The sequence below is a fragment of the Anopheles moucheti genome, chromosome 3 (assembly GCF_943734755.1).
Source record: "Anopheles moucheti chromosome 3, idAnoMoucSN_F20_07, whole genome shotgun sequence".
NCBI classification, from domain to species: Eukaryota; Metazoa; Arthropoda; class Insecta; order Diptera; family Culicidae; genus Anopheles; species Anopheles moucheti.
Window position 1 is genome coordinate 91,274,519 of NC_069141.1, and position 26,112 is coordinate 91,300,630.

The 26,112-nt window shown below is 44.9% G+C and overlaps 2 protein-coding genes across 2 annotated transcripts; one reads left to right on the plus strand and one right to left on the minus strand.

Moving 5' to 3' along the window:
• Positions 1-434: 434 nt before the first annotated feature.
• Positions 435-2,817, plus strand: LOC128300535 (epsilon-sarcoglycan). Its single transcript, XM_053036631.1, has 5 exons — positions 435-1,262; positions 1,327-1,574; positions 1,696-1,758; positions 1,868-2,008; positions 2,070-2,817. Exons 1-5 carry the CDS (start codon positions 516-518, stop codon positions 2,203-2,205), a joined length of 1,335 nt encoding a protein of 444 aa, XP_052892591.1. The 5' UTR covers positions 435-515; the 3' UTR covers positions 2,206-2,817.
• A 3,982-nt stretch (positions 2,818-6,799) lies between these two features.
• LOC128300528 (uncharacterized) lies at positions 6,800-24,703 on the minus strand. Its single transcript, XM_053036620.1, has 7 exons — positions 24,430-24,703; positions 11,554-13,162; positions 11,295-11,489; positions 11,058-11,223; positions 10,480-10,776; positions 10,187-10,403; positions 6,800-10,100 (listed from the first exon to the last, which is right to left on the minus strand). Exons 1-7 carry the CDS (start codon positions 24,473-24,475, stop codon positions 7,669-7,671), a joined length of 4,962 nt encoding a protein of 1,653 aa, XP_052892580.1. The 5' UTR covers positions 24,476-24,703; the 3' UTR covers positions 6,800-7,668.
• Positions 24,704-26,112: the final 1,409 nt, after the last annotated feature.

The following is a 26,112-nucleotide window of genomic DNA, read 5'->3' on the forward strand; positions in this document are numbered from 1 at the left end:
TCATTGTCATTTCAGAGTGTAACATGTCAGATTGAATGCTTGGAATTATGTTGTGCGAAATACGTGTCGGAGAATTTATTAGATTTGAGTTAACCGTTGAATTTTATGTTACTTTCACATTATGTTCGTGTTATTGTTGTGCATTCTTGTTAAATTTGGTTTAATGGATGTAACAATCGTTTTTTGTTTTGTAATAGAAATATATTTACAGAGGGCCATGCAAAAGCATCTTTTACAAGTTGGTATTTTTCGCATTTGACCGAGGAGCATGGAAGGTGGGTGAGCGCATGCGCTGATTTTGATTAATCCCAAATCCATCTGATCAATAAAAGTGTGTCAAATTAGAAGTAAAATTAGAATCAGCAGTGGATGTGTTGTGTTGTTTAAAGAAAATCCATAGAATGGCATTAGCTAAAAGAATCAAACAGTAGAAGTTCTTTACCAAACCTCGCTTGGAATCATTCAATTTCTCTTGTAGCAAACTAAACGTCCGCAGCGCTTAGCTGTGTCGTGGAATGATGGAAGTAATGCTGAAAACGCTGTGCATTTTATTGATGGCCGCATCCATAGCTCACGGAAAGGAAACGACCTACATTACGGACGATGTTTCCGTGTCGGAGCTGTTTTCTCTGCGAATCGAACCGCGTATGTTTAACTGGACGTACGAAGGATTGAGCGAGCAGTTTCTTTACCGATCTGCGCTGGAAGGTTATCCGGATCTACCGTCGTGGGTACGCTACATGTACAGCCCGGAATATCATTCCGGATTCCTGTACGGAACACCTCCACTGCGAAATGCTGACACGCGAGTACCGATCGAAATCATCGCCTTGAACCGATTGACTTACGAAACTAAGCGGCTCGTACTGGTACTGGCCGTGCATCGGAAACAACCGGCGAAGCACATTATTCAAATGAAAATTGACAATCTGAACTGGGTCCACATGATGGATCCGGGGCGGATTGAAAATTTGAAAAACATTTTTCGTAACGATTTGTGGCCAGAAAGCCGGTCCGATCTGCACGTTATCTTTATGGATTCTGCCGTTAAGTTGGGTGCCCGTTTACCCTTGCGACCTCAGCAGCGGGAAGGTGTGGTGGTGCATCTCGGAAGTAGTACCGATTTCTCGCCAAGGATGCTTGAACTGCAGGAGGAAGTGAAACCGCTGTACAAAATATCTTCCTGCACATATAAACGGACATCGGTGCAGACAACATTTGAAAATTCGGGATTCAAGCTGGATTGGTGTGCATTTCGACTAGTGAGTTGTTAGTTTCGTGATGAGAGAGATGAGAAAATACAAATGGAATCTTTTTACTTTGCAGGTCACAACGGAGGACGATATTACCGCGTTACCACATCATCCAAACGAAAGTCACAAGCATGCAGGTGTTCGCAAGGATCATCAACACGTGTCCCATTTCCCCGACAAGTGGGATGCCCCGTTGAAGTCGGAAGTACCAGAGCGCAACTATAGCGATGAGATCGCCATATCGTTTGCCATTCCAGGGATGATATTCGCACTGCTACTTTGCGGTCTCACCATCATTCTTTGCTTTCAGCATGAGAAATTGTAAGCATAGCAACCGTTGCCATGGTTTGCCTTGACTTTCGACGCCATTTTTATGTTGCATTTTATGTTTTATGTGTACATTAATCTGTTTTTCTTTTCGCATGTTTCAATTGCGCCACAGGCATGACGACGATTCAGAATATTATTTCAATTATGTTTTCTACATTTGCACTGACTTCCTTAGGTAAACGACGATGAGGAAAGCGAAACAAGTTGTTGGCAGTGTTGTATGTCCCTGCGAAAAAAGTATGCCACGTCTAATTGTATCTCCCTTTTCTTTCCCATTTTGTCAGGATGCAAAAATCCTCCCGTACGGAATACAGCACCATCGCTCCAAACGTGCAGATGGTGCAGTACTCACCGGATGATGTAAACTCCACAATAAAGTTGAAAAGTTTGCGGGAGGCGCCATTCGATGATACTCATTCGGTCAGGTGAGTATCGCACACGCTTAAACACGTTGAAGCGTACTAAATAACTCATCTTTGCTTACAGTCCCACGGAAAGTTACTTCCGCGATGGAGCTACTCACATCGGCAACATGTATATGCGCCCGAAACCTCCACCATACAAGCTGTCCGGCAATGCCAACTCACCAACTTTGAACCGCAACGGCAACTTTGAGATATGACAAACGGAGCCACGAATTTTGTTCTGCTAAATCGATAAACTTCCAAAAAGCGTCGACAATTATATATTGCACAAAGGCACAAAAAGTTTGCTGAGAGACAATGATTGTTGACCGACGGTGAAAAGCAAAGCAGCATATCCTTAGCAAATCCCTGTAAGGAATAACGATTCTCGCCTAGATAAGTATTAATCGTTCAAATTCAGTTGAAGGCAAACATGATAAAAAAGTAATACTATCAGCGGCCATTTTTTAAAATTTAATTTAATTTTACTTCAACCTATTAATGTATTCTATTCATTGAACGGGATTTTCGACCTCAAGATATTCATATTTTTTCATCTGTTCGTAAATGATCCTACCGTTAGATGCGAGAATAGTAACCATGCTTGTTTTCACTTCCGTAATACTCGTCAGGTGTTGCCATTGCGATACTCGTGGTGTGGTATTGTTTTCTCTCGCCGATTGTACCGCGAAAATGTCCTGCCTGCGTGTTTCGGAACAGTATTGTGGTGGAGTATTGTGTTTAGTATTTCGATCGTCACAATTTTTGCAAGTTTGCAAGCCGGTATTGATGTTATAACCGACACAATCTGTCAGTGTACTACGAAATAGCTAGCATTGTCATAGCATATGAATAAAATCATATTGCAATCATTAGAACTCTCTTTTCCGTTTGATATTACAACTACTATTTCTGTCTGTCTGGAATACTATTCCTGTCTTTCTTGATTATTACTTATTCGAAGTTGGAGCTTATGTCCACCCATCCCAAACTGTCCAAATACTTCATCATATCCCCGTATAGAATACTGTTCAAACTACATTGTTGTAATCTCGGTAACATTTGCATCGTTGTTAGACTGAAATTGTTCTAAAATTTCCATTTCTAAATCCATACGGTTGGAGATCATCACCGCGAAATCGTTGATCTAAATTAAAAAAAGAACACGAAAAAGGATACTTGAAGAAATCTAGTATGCATTGATATAAAAACGATGTGTTCAGTGAAGAACCTATCATAGTAGTCTTGCTAAAACATTGTCATGCGTGCTGAAAGCGGTCTCGTTTTTTTTGCATTGAAAACTCAGTTGGTTTGAGAAAAATTAGTGAGTGCTTTGTGGTGTTGTATCCCTATAATTTGCTACTGCTACTGTTGCTGCGGGAACAAAGTCGGACTGCTGGGTCCGCCGCCGTAGGTTGACCACGCGAAGGTTGGCCTACCCTGAGACTCTCGCGCAAGTCTCGTTCACCTTTCAGATCAGTTCGGATCAGACGTTAGGCTTTGTAGCTGGATTCCCAGGGCGAGTTTCTAACGTGGATCTTTACTTTCACTGAAAGGGCCGTAGAAGTGAAGGCGCTCGGAATTGTTCGGGTCGGACACTAGCCTGTTGTTCTGAATAATCAGAGTAAGTATCTAGTGTGGACCTCCGTTCAATTCGATTGCCAACCCAGCGACTTGAAGATACCGTGTTAGGGTTTAAAGTACAAGTCAAGTTTATTGGCAATGTCTCCTGCTTATATACTAACAATGTGTCTGAGGTTTGAAAGTGAAAACGAGATGAACGATAGAATCATTCTCCTTACGTTAGCAATCTTATGTTGAAAGATCTTACTTTAGCATATCTTGCATTGTGAGGGTCGAATTATTCTTCTTATGTTGGCAAATCTATTGGTGTCGGGTGTACACGCCCGTTGACGGTCGCATTGCGTCTGCTTATTTGCGATAATTGTCGTATAGTCGATTGTATTTGTTTACAGTATCAACGGTGAGGGCTCTTATTGTTTATGCGCTTTTCGAACGGGTCTCCGGACGTTGTTTACTTACGAGCTCGCGTTTCTGTCAACTGTTATGATTTACGCCCTCACCTTGGGTGCTGGGCATTGCTATGCTATGCTATGCTATGGGTGCTATGCTGGCTCATTCATAAGTTTTGTTTGCTTACTTTGCATTTCGACCGATTTCGCGGATTTCTCAATTGTTATGATTAACCCCCTTCGGATTCTAGCATGCTCATTCATGAGTTTTGTTCGCGTTCGCAACAGCTACTGAGGATATTTTCGATATTTTTTTACCCTTTTCAATTAGATTTAGTGCTATAAATTAACTCTGCTGCTAAATTTCCAAAAATCTTACAACCGGCACAAATTGTTTGGCCTACTCCGCCTGACCGCCTACTCCGCCTACCGTTTGATCTCTCGCTGTAAACTAGAACCAAAACAAACCCGCAGCTGATTATCTCAGTTGTCCATACACACGCTACATATAGCCACAGACGGGGATCGTACCGTACAGCAAACAGCACTACTCGCGTGAGCAAAATGTAGGTGTTGCCCACACACACGCAACACAAAACCACACAAGACGATCAAACCGAAGAGCAAACAGTTCCTCTCGTCTGAGTAAAATGTGGATATTATCTCAGTTGTCCATACACACGCTACATATAGCCACAACATGGCGATCGAATCGCTCGAATGGTGTGAGCGAGATCGGCTGAAGATGCTAAAGCCGAGCTCACTACTGCGCAAATGAGAGAGGGGATTTTCCCCTTAAAGCGATGCAGGGTTGGCGTCGTCTGTATTCACAAGCCGTACTCGGTGTTGTTTTGGTCGGGAAAAGCTAAACTGTGCTATGCTATGCTTGAAAAGTTCGGTAGAGCTATCGAGTGACCGTCAAATGTTGTTGCTGCCAAAGATAACTTGCTGAACGAGTCATTTATACGAGATACCAAACGAGCCAAAAAACATCACGCGGAACATGTCAAAAAAGACCCCAAAAACCCTGCAAAAATATCCAACGTAGGGGAAACTCCTCTCTCACGCGCAATGATAACACGCGAGAGCGGCTCAGCTATATGCACGCTGCAGTGACATAGATGTTACCTCTTGTTTTGGATGCTCTCTTGGTGTCGCAAATCTGAAAACGGCCGGTTTTGTAAGGAATTTCGTAGCAGCGGATGGAAAGTTTTGGCGAGGATGCCGTTTCATCCACCTTCCTTACCCTAGCGATCGCTCTCGCGGGTTTGATGGTATGCAATGCAATACGGATGGGCAAATATATGCCACGCCTAGTTTACACTAGCGATCGCTCTCACGGGTTTGAAGGTATGCAATGTTCAAAATTAACCACGTTTATTAAATTATACACCTCCATTATACTTCCACATTGTTTTATCAATAAAAATACTTTCGGATGGTGCTTGTTGCGAAACGAAAATCGCCAATTTAAGAGTCGAAAGACAATAATTAATTTGCATTGCTGTTAGTATTTTCAGTTTTATTTCATTTGTTAGTTTGATCGTTCTTTTATTACACTCTTGCCTTTACAACAAAGTAATTTCGTTTTGTGTTTTGTTCGTATGTTTGATGAATGTGGTAGTTTTTCGCATTCCTCCCCATTTGTGTTGTAGTGGTCAGGGTGTGTTTCGGCATTTATGCTTCCATTTCGACAAAATGTACTCCATTTATCCAACTTGTGATGCTTTGTGATGCTAATTGAGATGCTTTTAAATGTTTGCATGACCGTGTGGGAAAACTTTTACTAACGCAGGCGATTTATTTGCTCGGGAGTGGTTTTTTTTGTTTCCTCTTATGTCAGCGCTTCTTCTTATGTTATATGAAAAAAAAACGTTATTTTTCACGAACTTTGTGATAATTATATCGTAACAATTCTTGCTCAAACAAGAACCAAAACAAACCCGCAACCGTTTATCTCAGTTGTCCATACACACACTACACATAGCCACACAGGGAGATCGTACCGTACAGCAAACAGCACTACTCGCGTGAGCAAAATGTGGGTGTTGCCCACACACGCAACATAAAACCACACAAGACGATCGTACCAAAGACCATACAGTTCCACTCACCTGAGTAGAATGTGGATACAGATCTCATACACGCTACATATAGCCACAACATGGCGATCGAATCGCTCGAATGGTGTGAGCGAGATCGGCTGAAGATGCTAAAGCCGAGCTCACTACTGCGCAAATGAGAGAGGAGATTTTCCCCTTAAAGCGATGCAGGGTTGGCGTCGTCTGTATTCACAAGCCGTACTCGGTGTTGTTTTGGTCGGGAAAAGCTAAACTGTGCTATGCTATGCTTGAAAAGTTCGGTAGAGCTATCGAGTGACCGTCAAATGTTGTTGCTGCCAAAGATAACTTGCTGAACGAGTCATTCATACGAGATACCAAACGAGCCAAAAAACATCACGCGGAACATGTCAAAAAAGACCCCAAAAACCCTGCAAAAATATCCAACGTAGGGGAAACTCCTCTCTCACGCGCAATGATAACACGCGAGAGCGGCTCAGCTATATGCACGCTGCAGGGACATAGATGTTACCTCTTGTTTTGGATGCTCTCTTGGTGTCGCAAATCTGAAAACGGCCGGTTTTGTATGGAATTTCGTAGCAGCGGATGAAAAGTTTTGGCGAGGATGCCGTTTCATCCACCTTCCTTACCCTAGCGATCGCTCTCGCGGGTTTGATGGTATGCAATGCAATACGGATGGGCAAATATATGCCACGCCTAGTTTACACTAGCGATCGCTCTCACGGGTTTGATAGTATGTGATGCAATAGAGATGGGCAAATTTATTCCACAATTCCACGTGCACAATTTATTCCGTTTATCGTGCACACGTGTCGGTACTCCAGATGACCTGGTAAATCGAAATTTCTGTAATTGCTCCATTGCTGTATTGATTTTGTTACGAATAAAATAAACGCATTCGTAAAACTCCATTCAATTTATTTTATTTATTGATTTAATTCATTCTCTATTTCACATTCTCCTACCATACAGGGTGATGATGTTTGAACATAATAAATTACAGTTAAAATATCGCATATAAAATTCGCTCGCATCCGTGTTTTTGGCGCACAATGTATATTTTCTGTTTTACACATTGAGTGCAAGCGCAAAGAAATTGTGCCTGAACATGTCTGTGCCACTAAAATCTATCTATTGATTGATAAAAAATCCATGAAACTGCACTACAACTACAGATAAATACAATGCTGAAACATACAGTTAGTTAATTCCTATGAAAAAGTATTTAGTGCTGCTCCGAACCGACGCTTTACGCACTAAGAATTCTAGTAGCAGCGTTGATACTAATCTGTATTGCACTTGTGGAAGCGCGCACTTAGACGACCCCAAATCACACCAGTCCGGCGGCTAAGGCCCACGGCCATTAGTTTACATCAATTAAATTGATCGAAATTACATTTCTTTGGCAACTTATGAGAAAGAGCGGTTCTAGAAAGGTGAATGCAGAAGTTGCCTGCTTCGATTGAATATACCATGTTGCTGCAAACCGTTGCTCTAGCAACACATTCTCTTTCTCACTATTATCAAAAATATATGGTGCTCGCAGAGACACTTGCTTTTTACACTAAAACATGTAATAATGCTACTCTCAGCTTATGAAATCGAATTCTGATGCTTGACGTGGCCGTTACTGAAATCGCCGCACCTGTTGCAAGACCCAGCCTCGACTGTTGGTGGAGTTGGTTGCCGGTTTTGATGAAACCGGTGTCGAAACGATAGCCACCGGTTGTCGTTTACATTGACCGAGATGTGCCGGTTTGACCGGGATTGGGGGTGGAGGACCGGAATTCCGTAGAGAACCTTCTCCCGCAGAGGCACGTTGTTTCGCACGAGGAGAAGCAACCTGAGAGAGGGCTTCGTACAGATGATGCTTGTCGGAGGATGACGTGCCGACATTTGCTCGTTGGCGATCATTGTCATCGCCACTATAAACGGCCGAATCGCGGAAATCATGCTCGAGACACTCCTCTACCGTACGCTCGTAGAAGCAGCACTGTTCATCATCATCATACACGTTGCTGCAGGTGGATTCTTGCGTGTGCAACAATCCTACGTTCCTGGTGTCCTCGCAGACACTGTCACTGGAGGAGCTCGATGCCAGCACCGAATCCCGTTGCTGATCGTTATTCACCGATTGCATCGATGCCCGGTTAATAAGCACGTTCTGGTTCGTTCCACTTGCTCCAATGGAGAGAGCAGTGCTCGACGTTGTGGAAGCGGATAAAGGCTGAAAGAATAGCGTCTTCGGATCGGCGTAGTCCAAATGCGCAATGCGTGATCCCAAATCAATACTGCCCTGTTTATAGATGTGACCGAACGAACCTCCACCATCGCCATTTGGTTCGGAAAGTTTGCGCTGCAGCGAATGCAGCAGATTACCTTCACTGCCCAACGTGTTCGCCGACGCCATGGACGTAGAGGTTGGAGCATGCAGAGAGATGAACCGTTGCAGGAAGCTTTTGTGAGCCGTTGTCTTCATGCTGAGACTACCTTGGCGCTCGAGAAATGCCTGCTTCAGCGAGCAAGACTCTTCTGGCGATCCATTGGGTGATCCGGAGGGTGATATTGGAGAACAGTAAGATTGCGACGTTTTTTCCTCTTCGTCTGATTCTTTGCCTAGACCGCTCGATTCCCGATGGTAGCTTATGTTGGTATCACTGTTACGGAGCAGCTGAGGTGTTTTGTGTTGGCCGGTAGCTTTCGTAGCATGCAAACTAACTGCGTCCGCGTTAACAATCCCATTCAGAAGACCAAGTTCCGAATACGCCAACGTAACATAGTCCGATTCGGGACGAGTTCTTCTAGGCAACTGGTTGTCGGTTATTTTTTGTCCAGCAGCTGCCCCATTGCAAACTATGCTACTCGACCCTTCACCACATGGCAATGAATGTCTTGACAAACATGGCGGAGCATACTTGTACGGCACGTGAACGTTACGGAGCAAAGATTCGTAGATAGGTTCCGATTCGTCCAAACCAGCAAGCCCAAGATTTCGTGACACTTTCTTAGGATTTAGGGGTGAGTTATTCTCTCGGGTGACAGTAATCTCTCCGTCCAGCTCCTCATCACACGGTGGTTCCGTACTTGGGGGTTCAGGTTTGCGATCGGGATTCAGCATGCCAATCGGACGGGTACAACTAGATGCATCGAACGATTTCTTTTTCATCACCGGTTTGTTCAGGACTTTGTTGAACTGCTCCACATCCAAAATGAGCTGGGATATGATTTCTGAATCTTTTTTCTGCTCATTACAACATTCACTGCCATCGATCGAGCACGATCTAGTGTTTAGCGGCGCAGTGGGTCGAAGATGACGATCTTCGACGACATGTATCGCTGTGTCGCTTGCCTTTGGTACAGGCAAGGCAGGTTCATCATCATTCGATCTGCTACCCGTAGGTTCTACAAGCGGAGGTTCAACAGGAGCTTCCGGGTCCGTCATACCCGCCTCACTACTGACCTCCAGGTCTGTATAAAACGTCGAACTACTTGTTACAGTCTTCGGTCGACGTTTGCGCATTTCGCTGATCCGCTTCGGTATCATGGTGCTATTGTACGAGCGAATACTGGCAAAGCTCTCCTTAACCTTCGTACCGCGTCTTGTCGGTACGGACAGCTTTCTGCGCTCATACAACGATTTCAACAATCGTTCCTCCTCATCATCTGCCGGTCCACACCGTGTTTCGGATCGGCTTCGGGAAGGTTTTGGCGGTGGAGAAGACTTCGTCGAGGATGCTGTTGCTGCTGCTGGACGTGCTTTTATTTCCTCCTTCATTTGTTGCTTCACTGCATCACATTTGCAGTCCTCTGTAGATGACTCATGGTGCTGCTGTTTGTCGATCGCTACAACTGGGCTCTCCAAATCGTTAGAATACGACCGGAACGATGGAGTCGATAATACGTTGACGGAGGTTGCTGTTGGAGCATCTTTTTTCAATAGATTTTTCTTTGATTTCATTCGCATCTCACTGCGACGAAACTGCTGACGACGTTCCAAGTACTCCGGTATCGGGGAGTTATTTGCTGGCCGTTTCCAGTACTGCTTATCTGTAAAACGTTCTGCAGATCAACCAACCGAAAAAGAAGAACGAACGATTAATGTGTGTTGTTAAAGATCACTATCTGAAGCATTTGCTTTAACGCACCATCTTCATCTCCCAGCTGTAAGACCAACTCTTTGGCCCTTGTCGGTATGTCGGTGTAGTGTTGTAGCATCGCTTGCTTAATCTGTTGCGTCCATAGGCGCTTTTCTTCACGATTTCGTGCTGTCAGCTGCAGTGCACCCTTCGGGTCGTCGTACGGGATCACACGGAAGCAGATCGGCTCACCCGGTAGATGCTCCACCAGCATTAAATTTTTGCACTGAAAACCCAACGAGAAACTAAATCGTAAGAAAGTGATCTTTCGATGGGGATTAAAATGGCGCGCATCCACGTACCGGTATGTAGGCGCGAAATTGAAGTCTTTTGTCCTCCTTTGGCTTTGCTATAATGAGCATGGTTTGGAACAGCAGCACGATGCGAGGTTTAGAGTGCTCCATCAAACGACCTTCGTGTAACAGATCACCCAACACGGACAGATCGGGCCCGAGCCATCCGTCTAGAATACCCGCCAATTCCTTTACCAACCGTGCCTGGTCCAGCTTTGTCTTTACCTGATCGATGTTGTGCGCGACTTTCTTCATCAGCTCGTGGGCCAACGCCACTTGTTGATCGTTATAATGTTTGCGCAGATTCTGGGTAGGGAGAAAGAAGGTGGTTATAAAGTGGCGAAATGAGTCAAATGACAAATGACTCTTATATTCATTCTTCTTTGGGCTGATGGCAGTAGTAGTAGCAGTAGTAGAAGTAATCATTGTTTGCACAGGCTTTAAAGCGAAAGATTAATGATCTTGAGTAATCGCGCATATCGCGCATTTGCAATCCTGTTTGCTCCAATCAATACAAACTTCCTTCAAAGTGGTGTCTGATCCGATGCTCTCACATACCAGCCTTCTATTATAGATAGCATACTTACATCGAGCAGTAGATGATACTTTAGAATCCGTTGCACTGGTTTCAGTAAATAGGAGCCCAACGGGAGAGTATGCTTCAACATCTTCTGAGTTGACACAAGCAGCGCATTCGTATGCGTCGCTTGAAGCAGTGTCGTTAGTAGTGAAATGGCTTCCGGATAGCTAGTGCTACATAAAAAAACCCAACATTAGTAAGTGACGAATCAACTGCAACTCGTCAAACATCATTGTAAACATACCAGTACGTAGTGTAGCAGCTAAATTCCGCATGGAGATCGATGAAGCAGTCGGATATCGTAACCGGATCACCCTTCGCTTCACGGAGTCGGTTAAGTAGCTTAAAGTTGAAATCGTAAATTTCCTGAATGTTGCTAAACAGTACCTTCAGCTGATCGTGCTTCAGGCAGGCTCGTTCTTTCCAATCCTCCAGATAGCTGTGTATGAGTGAAGATAAAATTTGGATTAACTGAGTGACGAGTTTGTAGTCTCACAACTTACCCTCTTATGACCTGACCAAGGTCCTTCACGTAGCTGCTTTCCGAATCAATTATCTCCCGAACAGCACGTTCGCACATCGTCATACCGGCAACAAAGGTAATGACCGGTCCTAGTTCACCTGTCCCTTCACAGTGACGCAGGACGTTGCCATTTTGCTCTGGTTCACTGTGATCGGCCAAACTTTCCACGCTGGCCTGATACGAACCTGGCGCACTACCTTTTCCACCGGGCAGATGATGCTCCGAACCGGAACTGCTGGTACTGGACGAGTAAGAGCAGATGGATGATGCCGATAGGGGTCTCGAACTTAGCACTGGTGTATTCGGTGGAATTAACAGCGATGCTTTACTAGAGTACGGTGATCCACTGGTGGTAGTATCCAAGCTTGGCGTCGACGTAGATGTGCAGTGCTCAATGTTGACACGTGTGGTCAATTTGGGTGAGTTAGGAACAGACACTTTACAGTTTTTGTTGCTATCGAGCAATTTGGCCCGTGCATCAGCCAACGTCGTCAATCGATCGTCGGGACCGACGGTTGCCGGAACGTCTCGACCAATGTTGGGATAGTAATTGAACGCTTCCACTACGGTGTTACGATGCTCCGTCGTGTCGACACAATTTTCTACGAAAGCATCTTCCATTTTAATGCTGCCGTTTGTTTCATTTCGTAAGACAACACCACTACCTTCAATCGGATCAGTAACAGGGGTTACAACAGGACTGCACAGTTCTTCACTGTCCGTCGATCTTTTGGGAGATACGCCCTTTTCTAAGTCTACCGTAAGTGACTGAATTTTTAGCTGCAATGCAGATACGTTCTGAAGTTCGTCCACTGTCGTACGGCGTTTTTCGGTAGCAATGTTTCCATTATCGTCTACTGCGGTTCCACTCTCCAGCACTTCCATTTCAGTTGTTGTAATATCTCCTACGCCTGTTCGTTCCCGCAGGACAGTCGTCGTCCGTTGGTGCGATTGCCGGGCGGCAGAAGAATTTTTATTCTCGATACAGATCAGTTCACCTTCCACGTGTCTAAGTTTGGCGAAACTTTTCGATAACGGTAGCTGCTGCTTATGATGAGTTATTTGCAATGGTACAGTGGCCGACGGGAGTCTCGCAGGCTTTCGACTAGGGGCGTTAAATGAAGCAGACTGGACATGGTTGCGAACGAACGGGGCAGATGGTGCCGATTGTTCGTCGCTGCTACCACCAGTTCCGATGAAACTGTTCGCATCCGCTGTGTTGGACACCATCCGTTGCACATTTGGTGACACCAGATTGAAGAACTTCTCGGAAAATTTTTTCACGCGTCCAGTGCCTAAATCGGAGCTGGAGGAAGCTGCAGCTGACCTGAATACGTTAATACGTTGGGATAGTTCTCTGCTAGCTGCGTTACAGTCAGTCGGTCGCGTTTGCTCTGCGTTGTTGTATATGGCAGCGGACGTTTCGTGCCCGATCACATGAGCAACGCTTTTCAGTGGAAACACTTCGGGTGGTGGTGGTTGGGGTTTGTTGTTGGACGATTCGACTAGTTGTTTAGCTTCTTCGCTGAAGTTATTGGCTAGAGTATCCAAGTAGCCCAGTACCGATGGGCCGATGTCAGTGCTGCTTCCTGTAAAGCAAACAAACAAACTGTTACAGTTTATACAAGTCAGCGAGTTAATCATATGGTATCGAATGTACTGCCTGACCTCTTTGGTGAACCACTATATACATCTACCGAAGGAGAAGATATTTATCTTCTGATAAATTTGTGTATTTTGTTCAACATTTAAACGTAGACGCTCTATACATCTTATCAGAAAACGGTTCGAATGTCATCAGTTGTTGTATGTGAGTGGGTGGTTAGAGTAGGCCGACGTGGTGTTGTGTGTCTAAAAGATGTGCGTACCGATGAATAATTTGTAGCTTCTTTCATCGTTTGCACTATTTCTCTCGCTGCCACTTTGCTTTACGCCAAGTGTCCAGATACTTCGAAGAGCATGAAGAACGAAGCGGACGAAACGAACGGTCAGAAACATGCGTTTTCGGCACTTTATTGATATTTATTTTTGTAGACACGTCACATTCATTATACACCATTTTCTTACACCTTCATTCTCCGCTCGTCCGGTGGACATATAAAGAAAAGTGGTGTGTGGTGCCATCATGGATCAAGCTTTTCTCTCATCGCCGTTCACTAACGTGCGAGTCGTCCTCGGTTAGTCTGTGGTGGATCATGGTCGGCAATATGTGAACTCTTATGTCGAGTTACGAATAAGAAAAAGGGAAGGGACTCGTAGTACTCGTGGCCAGTGGGTAGGTATTTGTCTCTTTCGATTCATCAAATGGAAATTTATATTACCAAAAAAAAATAACAGCGTTCCCTTTTTTTGTCTCTCCCTGTAGGAGCCTTTTTTTAACTCTTTAATTCACTTTCTTCCCACGTGAAATGCAGCACCAAAAAGTTTCAACCATCACGGTGACAACGACCGTCCGCGTGTCACCGTTACACCACGGCAGCTGCACGATGCATTTGGAGTTCCCGGTTGCGTGAACTGTATGTAAATAACGCGCTCTGAGTGTATGTCAATGTCGCTTACACTCATGCAGCTTGTTGCACACGCCCATAACCCACACTCTGGTGGCGGATAACGCAGCTTTGCGGAGGTGGCGCTGGACGGAATGGTGCATAACCCACCAAAAAACATTAACCCGCCGTCAAAAGATTAAATGAGGATTATCAAAATGCTAAATGAAGTGGGAAGCAGCAAAAAAAAAAAAATCACTCCCATTCTCAGCTGGATTCATTCCCCGACAAATTAAAAAAGGGGGTGCCGTTAAAAACAAAAACCTACTCCACGAGTAATATGCACGGAAACGTTCATTTCATTAGTTACTGTAAAGTAGTTGCACACAGTAGATAATGAAGAATGGAATCCCTTTGATGGTGGTCCAACTGTCAGCTGGGGGCTATTTCTTTCAACACTTGCATAATGTGTTTTTAGCCCGAACCTCGATATCGGTCCCCCGGCTGAACGACTGTCGTTTACCATAAATACATATACCACGTATAAGTTCAGCATACGATTGTCGTGACGTGAGAGCGTAAAAGCTTAAAATAGCTGATCCGAACCAGTCGCGCCCAATAATGCTACGGAGTATCCAGGGTTTCGAGAGGATAGGGATGGAGGTTATAGATGTTAGAATAGCTCAGATGGAACGGTGCGATGTGCCGGCGCATCATCATTGTAAGGAAACGCATAAGAATCATGATCGGGGGTGTGCATTATGTTGCCATTTAAAAGAAACGCAGACACACACGCACTTCACTTAACCATCATCACAGGCACGTGCTGGGCATTATCGGGGTGCAGTGGTTAAGAATAAAACACGACAACATATCTAATGTATATCTCTCTCGGAAGTCCCAGAAAGAGAACACCCGATCCGATCGGTTTGGACACGCATTGGGATGTCAGATCTCTTTGAAGATTTTTGTTTTTACAGTCCTAATTCGATTACTTGTTGGTGAGCTAGTGTGTTCAATAGCTAAATCAAGGGTTCATCAAAGAGAAGGAGAGTCATAACAGCTAAGCGAACAAGAATTTAATTGTGCAGAACGTTTTCCATCTCATAAGAAAAACAGTAACATTAATCACAAGGCAGTGGGCGAAGTGCAACGGAAGTTCCAAGCTTGAAGAACTCTGGTATGTAGTTATTAGTCACCTAAGTCAACTATATTTTCAGTTTGCTGTAAGTTTATGATTAATAGTATTGCTATCACTTTCGACGCGACACATACGATTCTTTATAGCCTCTTTATGCGAGCGTCACACTTAAAATTCCACCAAAAAAACTCCATTTTCGGTGAATTCATTCCCTGCACGTATTTGGGGAGTTAACGAATGCATTTATGTAGTACCTTTTTAATGGTTCGCTATATAATTTGGGGTCACCTTTTTCACCACAGGTACCCAAACTGCAGCAGCGCAATTTATTATGAGATGTCCAAGAAAGAAGACGATTCTCAGGCATGATTCAGATGGCTCCCGGGGATATAAAGAAGAATCTGGTCGATCAAAGTACTCAAAACCAAAGGAGCAAAAGTCTGAACGAACTAAATTTATTTTATCGTAAAAAGTTAACACACAGAAAGGCACGAAATGAGTGCTTCGTACGTAATCGTAAAACACTCATCATTGCTTTTCGCTACCAAAGATCAATCCAGTTACAAACCATGCTCATTTGTCTCGTGAAAAGGCAAGCCACAGACGAGTAGCGCAGCATGTTGGAGGACTTTCAATGGGGTGCACATACCACAGTGCCATGTGGCTGTTCGTAGTCATTAACCGCCCCAACATGATCATCACACGCAATCAACACGACAGATGAAGTGAGGAAAACCTTAAAGATCTCTTTCTAAACCATCTGTGACTCATGGCTCAATGGCTTTCTTTAAACTCTGCGCTCAAAAGCATCGCCGGGTATTGTATGTTGTCTTAACATATCCCTGACTGCTCACGTGGTCAATTTTTATCAATAGAGTTATGTTGGCTCCAGTTCTTCGTCAAGATGTTGAGTTTTTTTCGCTTCTCTTCCAAATAGGGTAACCGTTGTGCTCTTTAAATATTATTGCTTGATCACTTCAGGCTGATAGTGGTTGGTGTATTATTTCCAATACGCAAGGACACATAAAATGCAGTTTTTTGTGCAGTTCTTGTTTTAATTGTTAAAAATTTATATCGTTAAACCGGTCCCATTTGTCCCAGTATCCCACTTTGCCCTTTACAAACGAAAAGAAACTGCACTTGTTTTCGAGAGCCATCAAAAGCACTCCATAAGGAAAGTGTTATTGGAGATAATCAGGCTATGGTCACGATATTACACAATGCGAAATCGTTCGATTAAGCTACCACCAAGCCATTGAGTAAGGACGCGCTGTGCTGGCTAGCTGGCTGGCTGGCTGGCTGGCTTGGGTCATTATGTGCGGCTTCTACCATCTCCGTCAACGATGATGGCTCCATTCAATGGCAAAACGGACCCCGAAGGTCAAATAATAAACGTAGCGCCCCAAAAGCTTCCACCAACAAAACCATCGGAGAGCATGATAAATTGGTGAAATACCATATAAGGCAGGTAAGGTTGCTTTTATCGCTACGGAGTAGTGTATCCTTGCTTTCGGTGAAAATAGTAAAAAAAAGAACCAAAAATCAGCGCAGCAGTCTCCTTTCGATCGTGCTGCGTCGTCGTCGTGTGTTTGTTTTTTTTATGGTGTCTCCCTTTCTTCAAGAAAAAAAAGATTGTGCAGTGATCTCTTTAAGCCGCTCACTGATTGATATGTGCCGCAGCGATGAACTAATTCACCGTGTTTCGTGTCATGTTGAGCATGTCAAACTTTGCATCGGCAAAACAACACCTCCAGAATCAGGCCTGAGTTGGAATTGATTAAAATGATGTTGTTGATGAGGTTTGTGGACGCGCGAAAGACAGGACGCAGGAACATCTGGACCCGGTGTCGAATATGTCGCTGACAAGCCGCTCCTTCATTAGTCAGCTGTCGAAACTGTCCGAAACTACTTCCAGTTTCATGCCGGACAATGGAAAGTCGTCTTCCAAATGTAGTCGGGACCACACTATATGCTGGTGTGGGCAAAACGGGTTCATTAAATCAACATTCGAAGCACTTGGAGCACTCTCTTCCGTTTTTCCGTGTTGGGGGTTGAGGTTTTTACATAATTCCCTGGAACCGTACATCCGCGTTTTCTTGAGACGATGGGCAATGCATACAGACAGTAGCAGGTGTAGGCGCAGATTTACAGCGGATGACGTTCAACAAATGGGCCAACAAAGTGTTACATCTCCCTTTTCCTTACCAACAGTTAGTGACACACGCGGTACGAATATACAATTCACAAAACGGTAAAGCACAATAGGTGGCCGTGGTCGGGCGCAACACTTTCGACTTGCGAGCTAATTTAATTATCTGCTGCAAAGACAGACACCTTTTCCGGACACCTGATATAAAATGGTTCGCTCGTTTAAAGTGGAAGAATTGCACCCATATATTTTACGAAACGTCTGTAGCGCCACTTCCGAGAGTCACAGAGGGTTTGTGGCCTTCTACTGTGCACACGGAGACAACAACACGTTCAACACGTTAGCAATTGTACGAAAACATGCACATCTATGGGAACTGTTGCGTTTACCGATAGCGATAAGATATGTACGAAGCTAATGCAGCCTTGATTGATTTTGGTACCTTTTGGAAATGCGATGGTGGTGTTTTCACAATGTCCAATGCTTTTTAGATACCTTCAAATTGTTATCAATATTTACACTTAAGCTACACCAAAGCTGTTTTGAGAATAGTACGCGACTCTGCATGCATGCGCAATAAACAAGAGCGTTCGATGGATGGATGGCAGATATGGTGAAACACGCACAGCGAACCACATTTCACACCCTTTTCTGTTAGTTAGCAGCTCTGTGCAGCCTGCCTTTCGTTCGTTAGCTGGAAGTATCTCCGAATGGCACACTGGAACTGAAACTTACCTAGGCTATCTGTTGTCACGCGATGCCACTCGCATCGACCACCGTCAACTGACGGCTTTAGCGCTCTGGTTCCGGTGCGATACTGCGGCCCGTACGTGTGTGTTCGTATCTTAGTACCGACAGAGCCACTAAACGTCGACTACTGTTGTGTCGGCCGCGGCCCTCTTACTCATATCGTTGACGCCCGCAAACATTACCGTCTCATATGGCGCTGATGATTTATATTCTTATCATCACATCGGCTAGTGTTCGGGTTCGTCGCGACAACACGCGGCCAACACAAACACAAACCCCCGATCTAATATCCCGTAGAGAATTACTTTGAAAACATCACACAAGAAGCACACTGCTGAGCGCTGTAATGCGGTGGGCCAAGCTTCGTGCGCTTTAATTATTAAAACATGCTGATATGTCCGACGCACCAAGAACACAGGAGCGCAAAAAAGGGTTTCAGTGGAATGTTAGCTCGCACACCTTTTCGCCTTTTCATTTCCCTTTGTGGCAGAATATTCTGTTACAGCAGAAGATTTGCGAGTGTTGCCCTGCAAAAACAGGACACAATGGCACCATTGCGCGAGTGAAATGCTAAAAGGGAAATCATTCTCGTCAGTAATATGCCTGATGCATAAATAGGTCGACACTATGAATTGCATTCTTCAGTCTGTGCAACGTTCGCCTGCTCAACTCACAACAGTGGTGCACTGGTGGTGCAGGAGAAGAGGATCGAGCTTTCGAAAAACGATAAATCACGCTTCTTAAGACAACAATCTGTGCATTCTTTAGCATGAAAAAAAACGACGGTGCAGCTACATTCGTAATCGTCATCAACCAGACCCTCAGCCAGCAGCTAAACGTTGGATGACGAATGTATGCTTTTAACCCTGTGATGATAGTGGCATTTAAAGCCAGGAGAACTACCCGCTAGATGGGACATTGTCAGTAAATGTGTGTAGCAATCTTACGGAACCTTACTGTCAGTCGTAAATTCATCTACCAGCCTTCCTGCCATGGCAATATCACATTTTGTTCCAACAAAATTACACATTGCTATATTGCTATACTGCAGGATCACTGCAGGGTTGATGGATTACTCGGTAGTCAGCGACGCGGAACCGGAATTAGGGAGTGACTTTCGATTGAACAGATTGTGCAGGGAAGCTACATTTTCGCTCTTCAATCTCTAGTATGTTTTCATTCGTTCATGAAATCACTGCACTCCAAACATTTCCTTCTGCAATGCCGCAAGACCTCATACAAATTGGAGGGTGGACGAAAAAGTATGAATGGTTGTTCCCTCTTCATCTAATTTACATGGTCCAGACAATTGACATTTTCGTGGTTCTTTATTGCTCATCATTCATCGCTGAATCTAGCGAGCACGCTTTGAAAAATTCATGTGTTAGGGAAATTCGAGAATCACCCCACATACCGATGATGTTGTTGATACAGATCAGTAGCCGCGGAGTCTTAGTTTGCGCGTTTTAACTTTGCCGCCCATGTTCTTATGAGAGATGTTTCATGTCCCTCCATTCTACCATGCAAATTTCCCAGTTGCGCTGCTCCAACACAGTACAGGTACTTGCAGCAGAAAGGAGATGCGATCGCGTTGGAGGTTAAATCCGCATCCCTTACCACATTCTCATGCTGACATTACTTTCTCTCTCACTCCTCCACCGCTTGGTGCAGTCGCTGAAAGCGGCAGTCATTGAAATTGCACACACCTCGCCCAGCTACGGCGTCCCGCACTCTAGCTGTTGTATCTCTGCTTCCGCTACGCGCTATAAGGGTAGCAAACGAGCGCAATAGTTAGGGGTGACGTTTATACAATTTAACGTTGCGCACCGGCTGGTTCGAATGCGCGGAAGCAACGCAAACATAATACAATACACCGCATACACGTCTACTCCCTCGCGCGTATGTGTCGATCGCGGTGTTCCGTCGATCAACAGCTTCTCTTCCCCTTTTTGAAACAGAACACGGCAGGCCTGTGTAAGCAGACAGTAGTAGCAGTTGCTATAGGAGCCCTAATAAAGCTCAAACACACACTTGCGCCCTAGGAAACTTCCGCCGCACCGGTGACACATTGAATCCCCCCCCTTGGCGATAGAATCACAACATAGCACCAATACTAGCTACAGTGTGCATATTGTCACCTTCTTCACTACACTACTACTGCTGTTCCTTCTCCAGGGCAAAACCAGCATCATGTATCACATGTTTCCAGTGCCCTTCTGTACAGTGTTCGACGCTTGTGTCCGACTGTTATTGCAGCAGCAGTTTGCCAGTGTTGGTCACGGCTCCAATGACTTGTCGCGACACAAAACTTATCGAACACGCTCTTGTCCTCCACATAACAGAGCTCAGGCCCTTTTTCGCAACACTGGCTTCAAACAAACACTAGCTTCTAGTAGTGCACCGATGGTGTCGCCGCTAGGGGCCGCCGCTTCGTGCATGCCTGCATCAATCTTAATCTATTTTGAATGAGGTAAATGAAGGGGGTGGTGATGGAGGCGGGGAGCATACGGAACTGGGAATGCATACAACATCAGATGGCGTGAATTTACCACCCCACGGGTTCGTTTGCATGCATGCCTGGATCGTGAGTCATTTACCATAAAACTCGAGCTGACGTCGTAGTTCACAGACGTCGAATGAGGGTCGATTCGTTTTGTTCGTCCGGTGAATGAATCTGCGTTATCAAGTTCATCATTTCCCAACTGCCTTGGTCACTCGGGAGGGAGCAGTCAATGTGCATGATCATTAAGCTTTGGTCAAATGGGTATGCACCGGACAGCTGCAGACACAGGTACATGTATTGGAATTCTAGTTGAATGCATTCCAGCTGAGACGATCCAACCATCAAAGGTGTACATTTCTGCTATCTATTAAACGTTGGCATAAAGAAAATAGCTCGCCATCTTTGAAATAATCGTTATGATCATGATCAGTAAATATCAATGGAAATATGTTCTTAGACCTACATTTCCTAAATTAGTCGGTGGCAGCAGGGAACAAATTAAATTGCGGCAATCAAAATGAAACCAACAACCGGCTCTATTGCGCAGTGCATGTCGTCGTCAATACCTTGTCGATAAACACTTCTCCTCCTTAACATTGTGAGACATTGCAATTAAGCGGGCTATTTATCACTTTGAAACAACTGGCGCCAAGATCCACGATCGCTGGTAATGGAAACCCCGGTCACCAGTCGGCCCAACACAACAGACGGGAGTTCCGCACGCGGCGAAGAAAGCGATACGGAGAAACCCTACACGGAGGCCATGTGGACGTGCGCCACTTCGACCGCAGCTCGCCGAAAGCATATCCCTAGCATGGCCACGAAACGAGGCAACGCTATTGCAAATGCAACCCACGCTTGGCGGCGTCGAACAGCCGTACCGGTGGACTTGGCGCGGACTTTGGCCACTGAGTCGTCGTCCCCGCGCTTGCATAATTTCTCTCCGGAAGATCCGTGGGGCCTTTTTTGTGTATGTGTGTTGCTCGTGCTCGCAACAATCTGATTATGATTGTGCATGCATTACCATCGACCGCCCGACACTCCTTCGGCTCCTGATCTTCCCTCATCAAAGTGGCACCAGTGTATGACGACCGATGTGTGCGCGTACGTCTAGAATTTGTCGTCTGTGCTACTGGTTTCACCACACTTAATCGCTCAATATTCGTTACACCGTGTATATGAAAGTGCGTTGATAAACGGCCCGCCCCTGTAGGAGAGTGATTTTCACGCGCCCAAGCATAATTAGAGTGTCATTTATTTAGCATAATTTCTCGTCATCCCATCATCACGCACAGCAGGGCAGTGAAAAACTGGCCATTTATCATGCATGCCCTTCTTCTCGGCTACACCGCTTTATCGTTTTACGACATTTGGGCAAGGGATCTTATATTATATTGCGACACTCGTATCAGAAGTTCTACAGAATGCTGCCCCCCCCCCGCCCCGTAGTAGATGATCGTGGAACCGTTGTTTACATTACGAAATCACACGACTGATGGGTTTCTATTTTTTCGACAGCATCTATCTCATGGGGGCGACAACATTTCCGGACGCACGCAAAGCCACCGGAAATAGAAACGTGCAAACAACGTGAGTTGATGAGACGCGGTCGGACAGGGCTGAATGGCTTCTTGTACGCGTGCATCGTCACGGTAGAGAACAGACGGCCAGATCACACTATGCCGGTGTCTGGGCCATGTGATTGTAAATATTGTACTAGAAAACGAAGCTGTAACATGAACAACAGCCATCTCTCGTTCTCTATCTCTCATAGACATAGACTGGACAGCCATGTGGCTGGGTTGCGTTTTTTTATCCCGCTTAAATTGTCCTGGTCGTGTATATTGGACACTAATTGACAAAGTTATTCAATAACCAGACCGTTGCCAATTGACGACAATACTGTTATTACCTTGCGAAGTTCTCGCAACATGATCACGACCGATATAAAAAACCAAATCCAAAGTTCCTTATCTCACACAGATGAACACTATCATTATGTAACCGTTGCCTTTGAGTTGTTTATGGACGAAATTCATACAATCACTATCAGCATTTGTGGTCACCGTCGTATGAGATAGGATGGTTTCAATCGAACAGCCGGAAATGCAAACAAGACCTAAGTTACGTTAACCCGACTCGAGTACCGATCGAGACAGCCCCGCACACCCAGAAACTCAACAACGACCTCAAGGCGTGTTGGCTTTAAGGGTGGAGTGGATATGATTGTCTGGAATCGAAGAAAGCCGCCCTCCAATCACAAATCATCTGATAAGCGATCCTCTTGAAAGCGCACCGTATGAAAATGATTCAAGCTTTTCCTTCCGCCGTCCCAATGGTTGAAGCAAATCGCAGGCAAACACAATTTCTACTGTACGATCAGTGATAAACGGTTTTTTCTCGAGTGGATTGGCGCGACTGCGGTTCCCCTTCCACTATCCGGTCGTCTGGGGACTTCTGGGAATCGAACTGAGATGATGGAATTGTACGAAAATATAAATATTTGGTGTGATGGATTCGACGCATCTTGGTGGGTTGATATTTCAATTATTCAATTATTGGTGGGTTTTATTTTCAAATCGTCAGATTTTTCATCACAACACTTGAGAGAATTGGCTCTTCTGCATAGAAGAATGACTTATGCTTTGTGATCTCACTATGCACCCGTGTACCATTATCCAAAGAATACATTTTTGGCTGGAACCTGAAGCTGGCGACAGAGAGTGTGTGTCCGAAATGATGGCCTTGGAGATTGAGGATGATCATCAATCATTCGCCAACGAAGGACGACATCTTCGCCGTCTGGTCGATTATCAATCGAGCGAATGTGCACAGTACAACCGCTATTCCTGAGTACAAGCCAGAGGTTTTGATTTTTACTAATTACAGACATCATATACGCGATTTATAGCCGGCTGACCGGCTGACCTTGTTTGCTGTTCACTCAGCGCTTCCATCACACCAGTCACCACACCAGTGCGCGTGCATACCTCCAGAAAAAAACACACATGCACAAAGATCCCACCGCACGCGGAAGAGTTCAGGCCGCGGTTTTTGAACTCCAACAAGCCAAGACTATCTTTGGCTGTGGGCGTTTACGTGGAGAGCATCCAGGGAAGGAAATCTGGACACCACAAACGTCACCCGCGGGGGTAGCTACTGATCGGGTAAATATGGTGCCGCGGAATTGGCGCGGCCCCTCCGATGGTCGCGATCGGTTGTGTGGGGTGTGCTGGGATCTATGTGTAAAAATTGAGATCACGAGCAAACCGCACAGCACCGGCACTTCTTGCACCGGTTGGGCGATATTGGCAGTGGGTGACAGACGAAGAGGTCGAGAAGAAACGGTTCAACAGGTTTTTCTTTTCAGAAGACGGAATCCGTACCGTCCCGGCAGCAAGCAAGGGAGCGCACGATCGTTCTGCTTTTTCATCATTCGGAGTCTCGTCGACACCGTTTTGGTTGGTCGGAGAACCCGCAGCTCACGGGACCCCACAAAGATACTGCGCGAGATCGATCGAACTCGCGTTCGTCCGCTACCTTCTGCCAGCTTCCCTCATTCGCGCACCGCCACAGTCTGTATGTGCATCTTTCGCTCTCCTTCTCTTCTAGTGCATCGCGGCGAGGGTTAGCGAGCGGCATTTAAGCGTGTTTTTGCTTCGCGCTTCTAGCTCACAAGGCTAGCGTGAAGCTCGGGGGCAGCGCGGAATGATTCATATGATTCTAAATGCCTAATTTTCCATCATTTGCACTGGTTTGTCAGGCCGGGTGCGGTGACGCATCGAAAGTTGAACATGTAAATTTTACATCACACGTAGCTTACTTACCGAAAAAATCCTCCCACCGTTCCGATCCGTCCGATTCCACATCCATTGTAGTGCTGTGAGGGGGGGTATTTGTGTGTATTGAGGGTGTAGGTATGTTTGTGCTCGTACGCTAAACGCACCACACCAAATCCATGCACCACCTTAGAACTGCTCTGCTCTGACTGCTACGGTAACGATGGCTGGCTGGTATCTTGCTTCACTCCACTGCAACTGTTTCCGTACTATTGGACAGCTGATTGCCGTAGCAAATAGCATTTAGATAACATTACATTTATAACGCACGCACCGCCTTCTCCAGGCACATTGCAACGGAAATACGATCATTCAGCGAAACGTAGCTCACTCCCTACACAAATTTCATTTCCTCCAAATAGACCACGGCCCTACCACACAATGGAGTATATGAGAGCAGAATTAGACAGCGTTCTGGCTGGAGATTAAATCTGGAACCAGGAACTCGCTAATTAGCAATCTTTGTTCACATATCGCGAGCTTGCACGACGACTTTGCCGAGATCACTACGCACTAGAATATTCATATTCACTATCGATCGAATGCTCAGAAGGAGAAAATGTAAACGACAAAGTTGTCACGCGTTACACGGTCATCCACTCATCCACCATACGGGGCAGTAAAATCTTTATCTCTACACAGAATAGCAACAACACTCCGTGCAATTAAACCAGCGGCACGCACTCAACGACACGGTGTATTACGCACTGCCCTAACAAGTTAATTACTGGAAAATACAGGAAAAACAATCGAAATGCTAAACGCAACAGCAGTACGATGCGAAAGAAAAGAGGTGTGCTTTGTTTTCCTGCTGTGCTGCTATTGTTGACGATCACCGATGCTGCACTGATCTTTCAGTTTCAGACAACCCCAGCACCACCAGCACCACCGAGGGTTCATTCAGAATGAACCATCCAGTGCAGAATGTAGTGTTTATTATTCTGCATCTAATTTTAATATTAGTAATAAATAATAATACACATAATAATAATGAAATTAAACTGAAATATAGTACTATCTTCAAAATATAAGTCATATTTTTAGATCCCTTTTTTGATGAACCAAAACAAACGAATGTTGCTTGGGAAACGAAGGAGCTGACGTTTGACAGCTCTTGAAATGTTTCAATTGCGTATTTGATTGCGGGTCGGTTTGCTCCGACGATGAATTAATGTTGAATTTCGATAATGGATTTCCATAAATGATTGCAATTGATTACAGCTGATTATAATGGAATATATTCCAATGCCATGTACATCAATTAATACGTTCACGATATTCGATTTCATTGCAACATAATTGGCGTCAAATTATATTGAAATGATGTCAATCATGAATATTTCAAAAGTCAAATATTCCAAAGTCAAAAAGTTTTGGATCAAGAGGTGCAGGGCCACAAGAGTTGACAAAATGCTGACAAATTTATCAAGTGACAAAATCAGCTTGTCAACTGGGAAAAAACCACTATACCGTTGCAGCGCACATAATTGTTTTCCGATTTCCAATACCGGGAGAGCATGTTTTTCAAGAGGTGACCTGTGACCTGCAGCGTGGATATCAAATTTGCACCTAAGCACGCGTGTGGAATTTACTTCCAGATTAATTGTAGAATTGGTTGAAATACGCATTGTATTATTCAAATGGCGTTCAACTATACAACGCCCAGATGTA

Bases quoted from the DNA above. Each gene is read 5' to 3' on its own strand.
- LOC128300535 (XM_053036631.1), top strand. From the start codon at position 516: ATGATGGAAGTAATGCTGAAAACGCTGTGCATTTTATTGATGGCCGCA. The intron at 1,263-1,326 runs GTGAGTTGTTAG...TTTACTTTGCAG, and splicing joins ATTGGTGTGCATTTCGACTA to GTCACAACGGAGGACGATAT. The intron at 2,009-2,069 runs GTGAGTATCGCA...CTTTGCTTACAG, and splicing joins GATGATACTCATTCGGTCAG to TCCCACGGAAAGTTACTTCC.
- LOC128300528 (XM_053036620.1), bottom strand. From the start codon at position 24,475: ATGGATGTGGAATCGGACGGATCGGAACGGTGGGAGGATTTTTTCG. The intron at 11,224-11,294 runs GTATGTTTACAA...TTTTTTATGTAG, and splicing joins AGCTGCTACACTACGTACTG to CACTAGCTATCCGGAAGCCA. The intron at 10,404-10,479 runs GTACGTGGATGC...TTGGGTTTTCAG, and splicing joins AATTTCGCGCCTACATACCG to TGCAAAAATTTAATGCTGGT.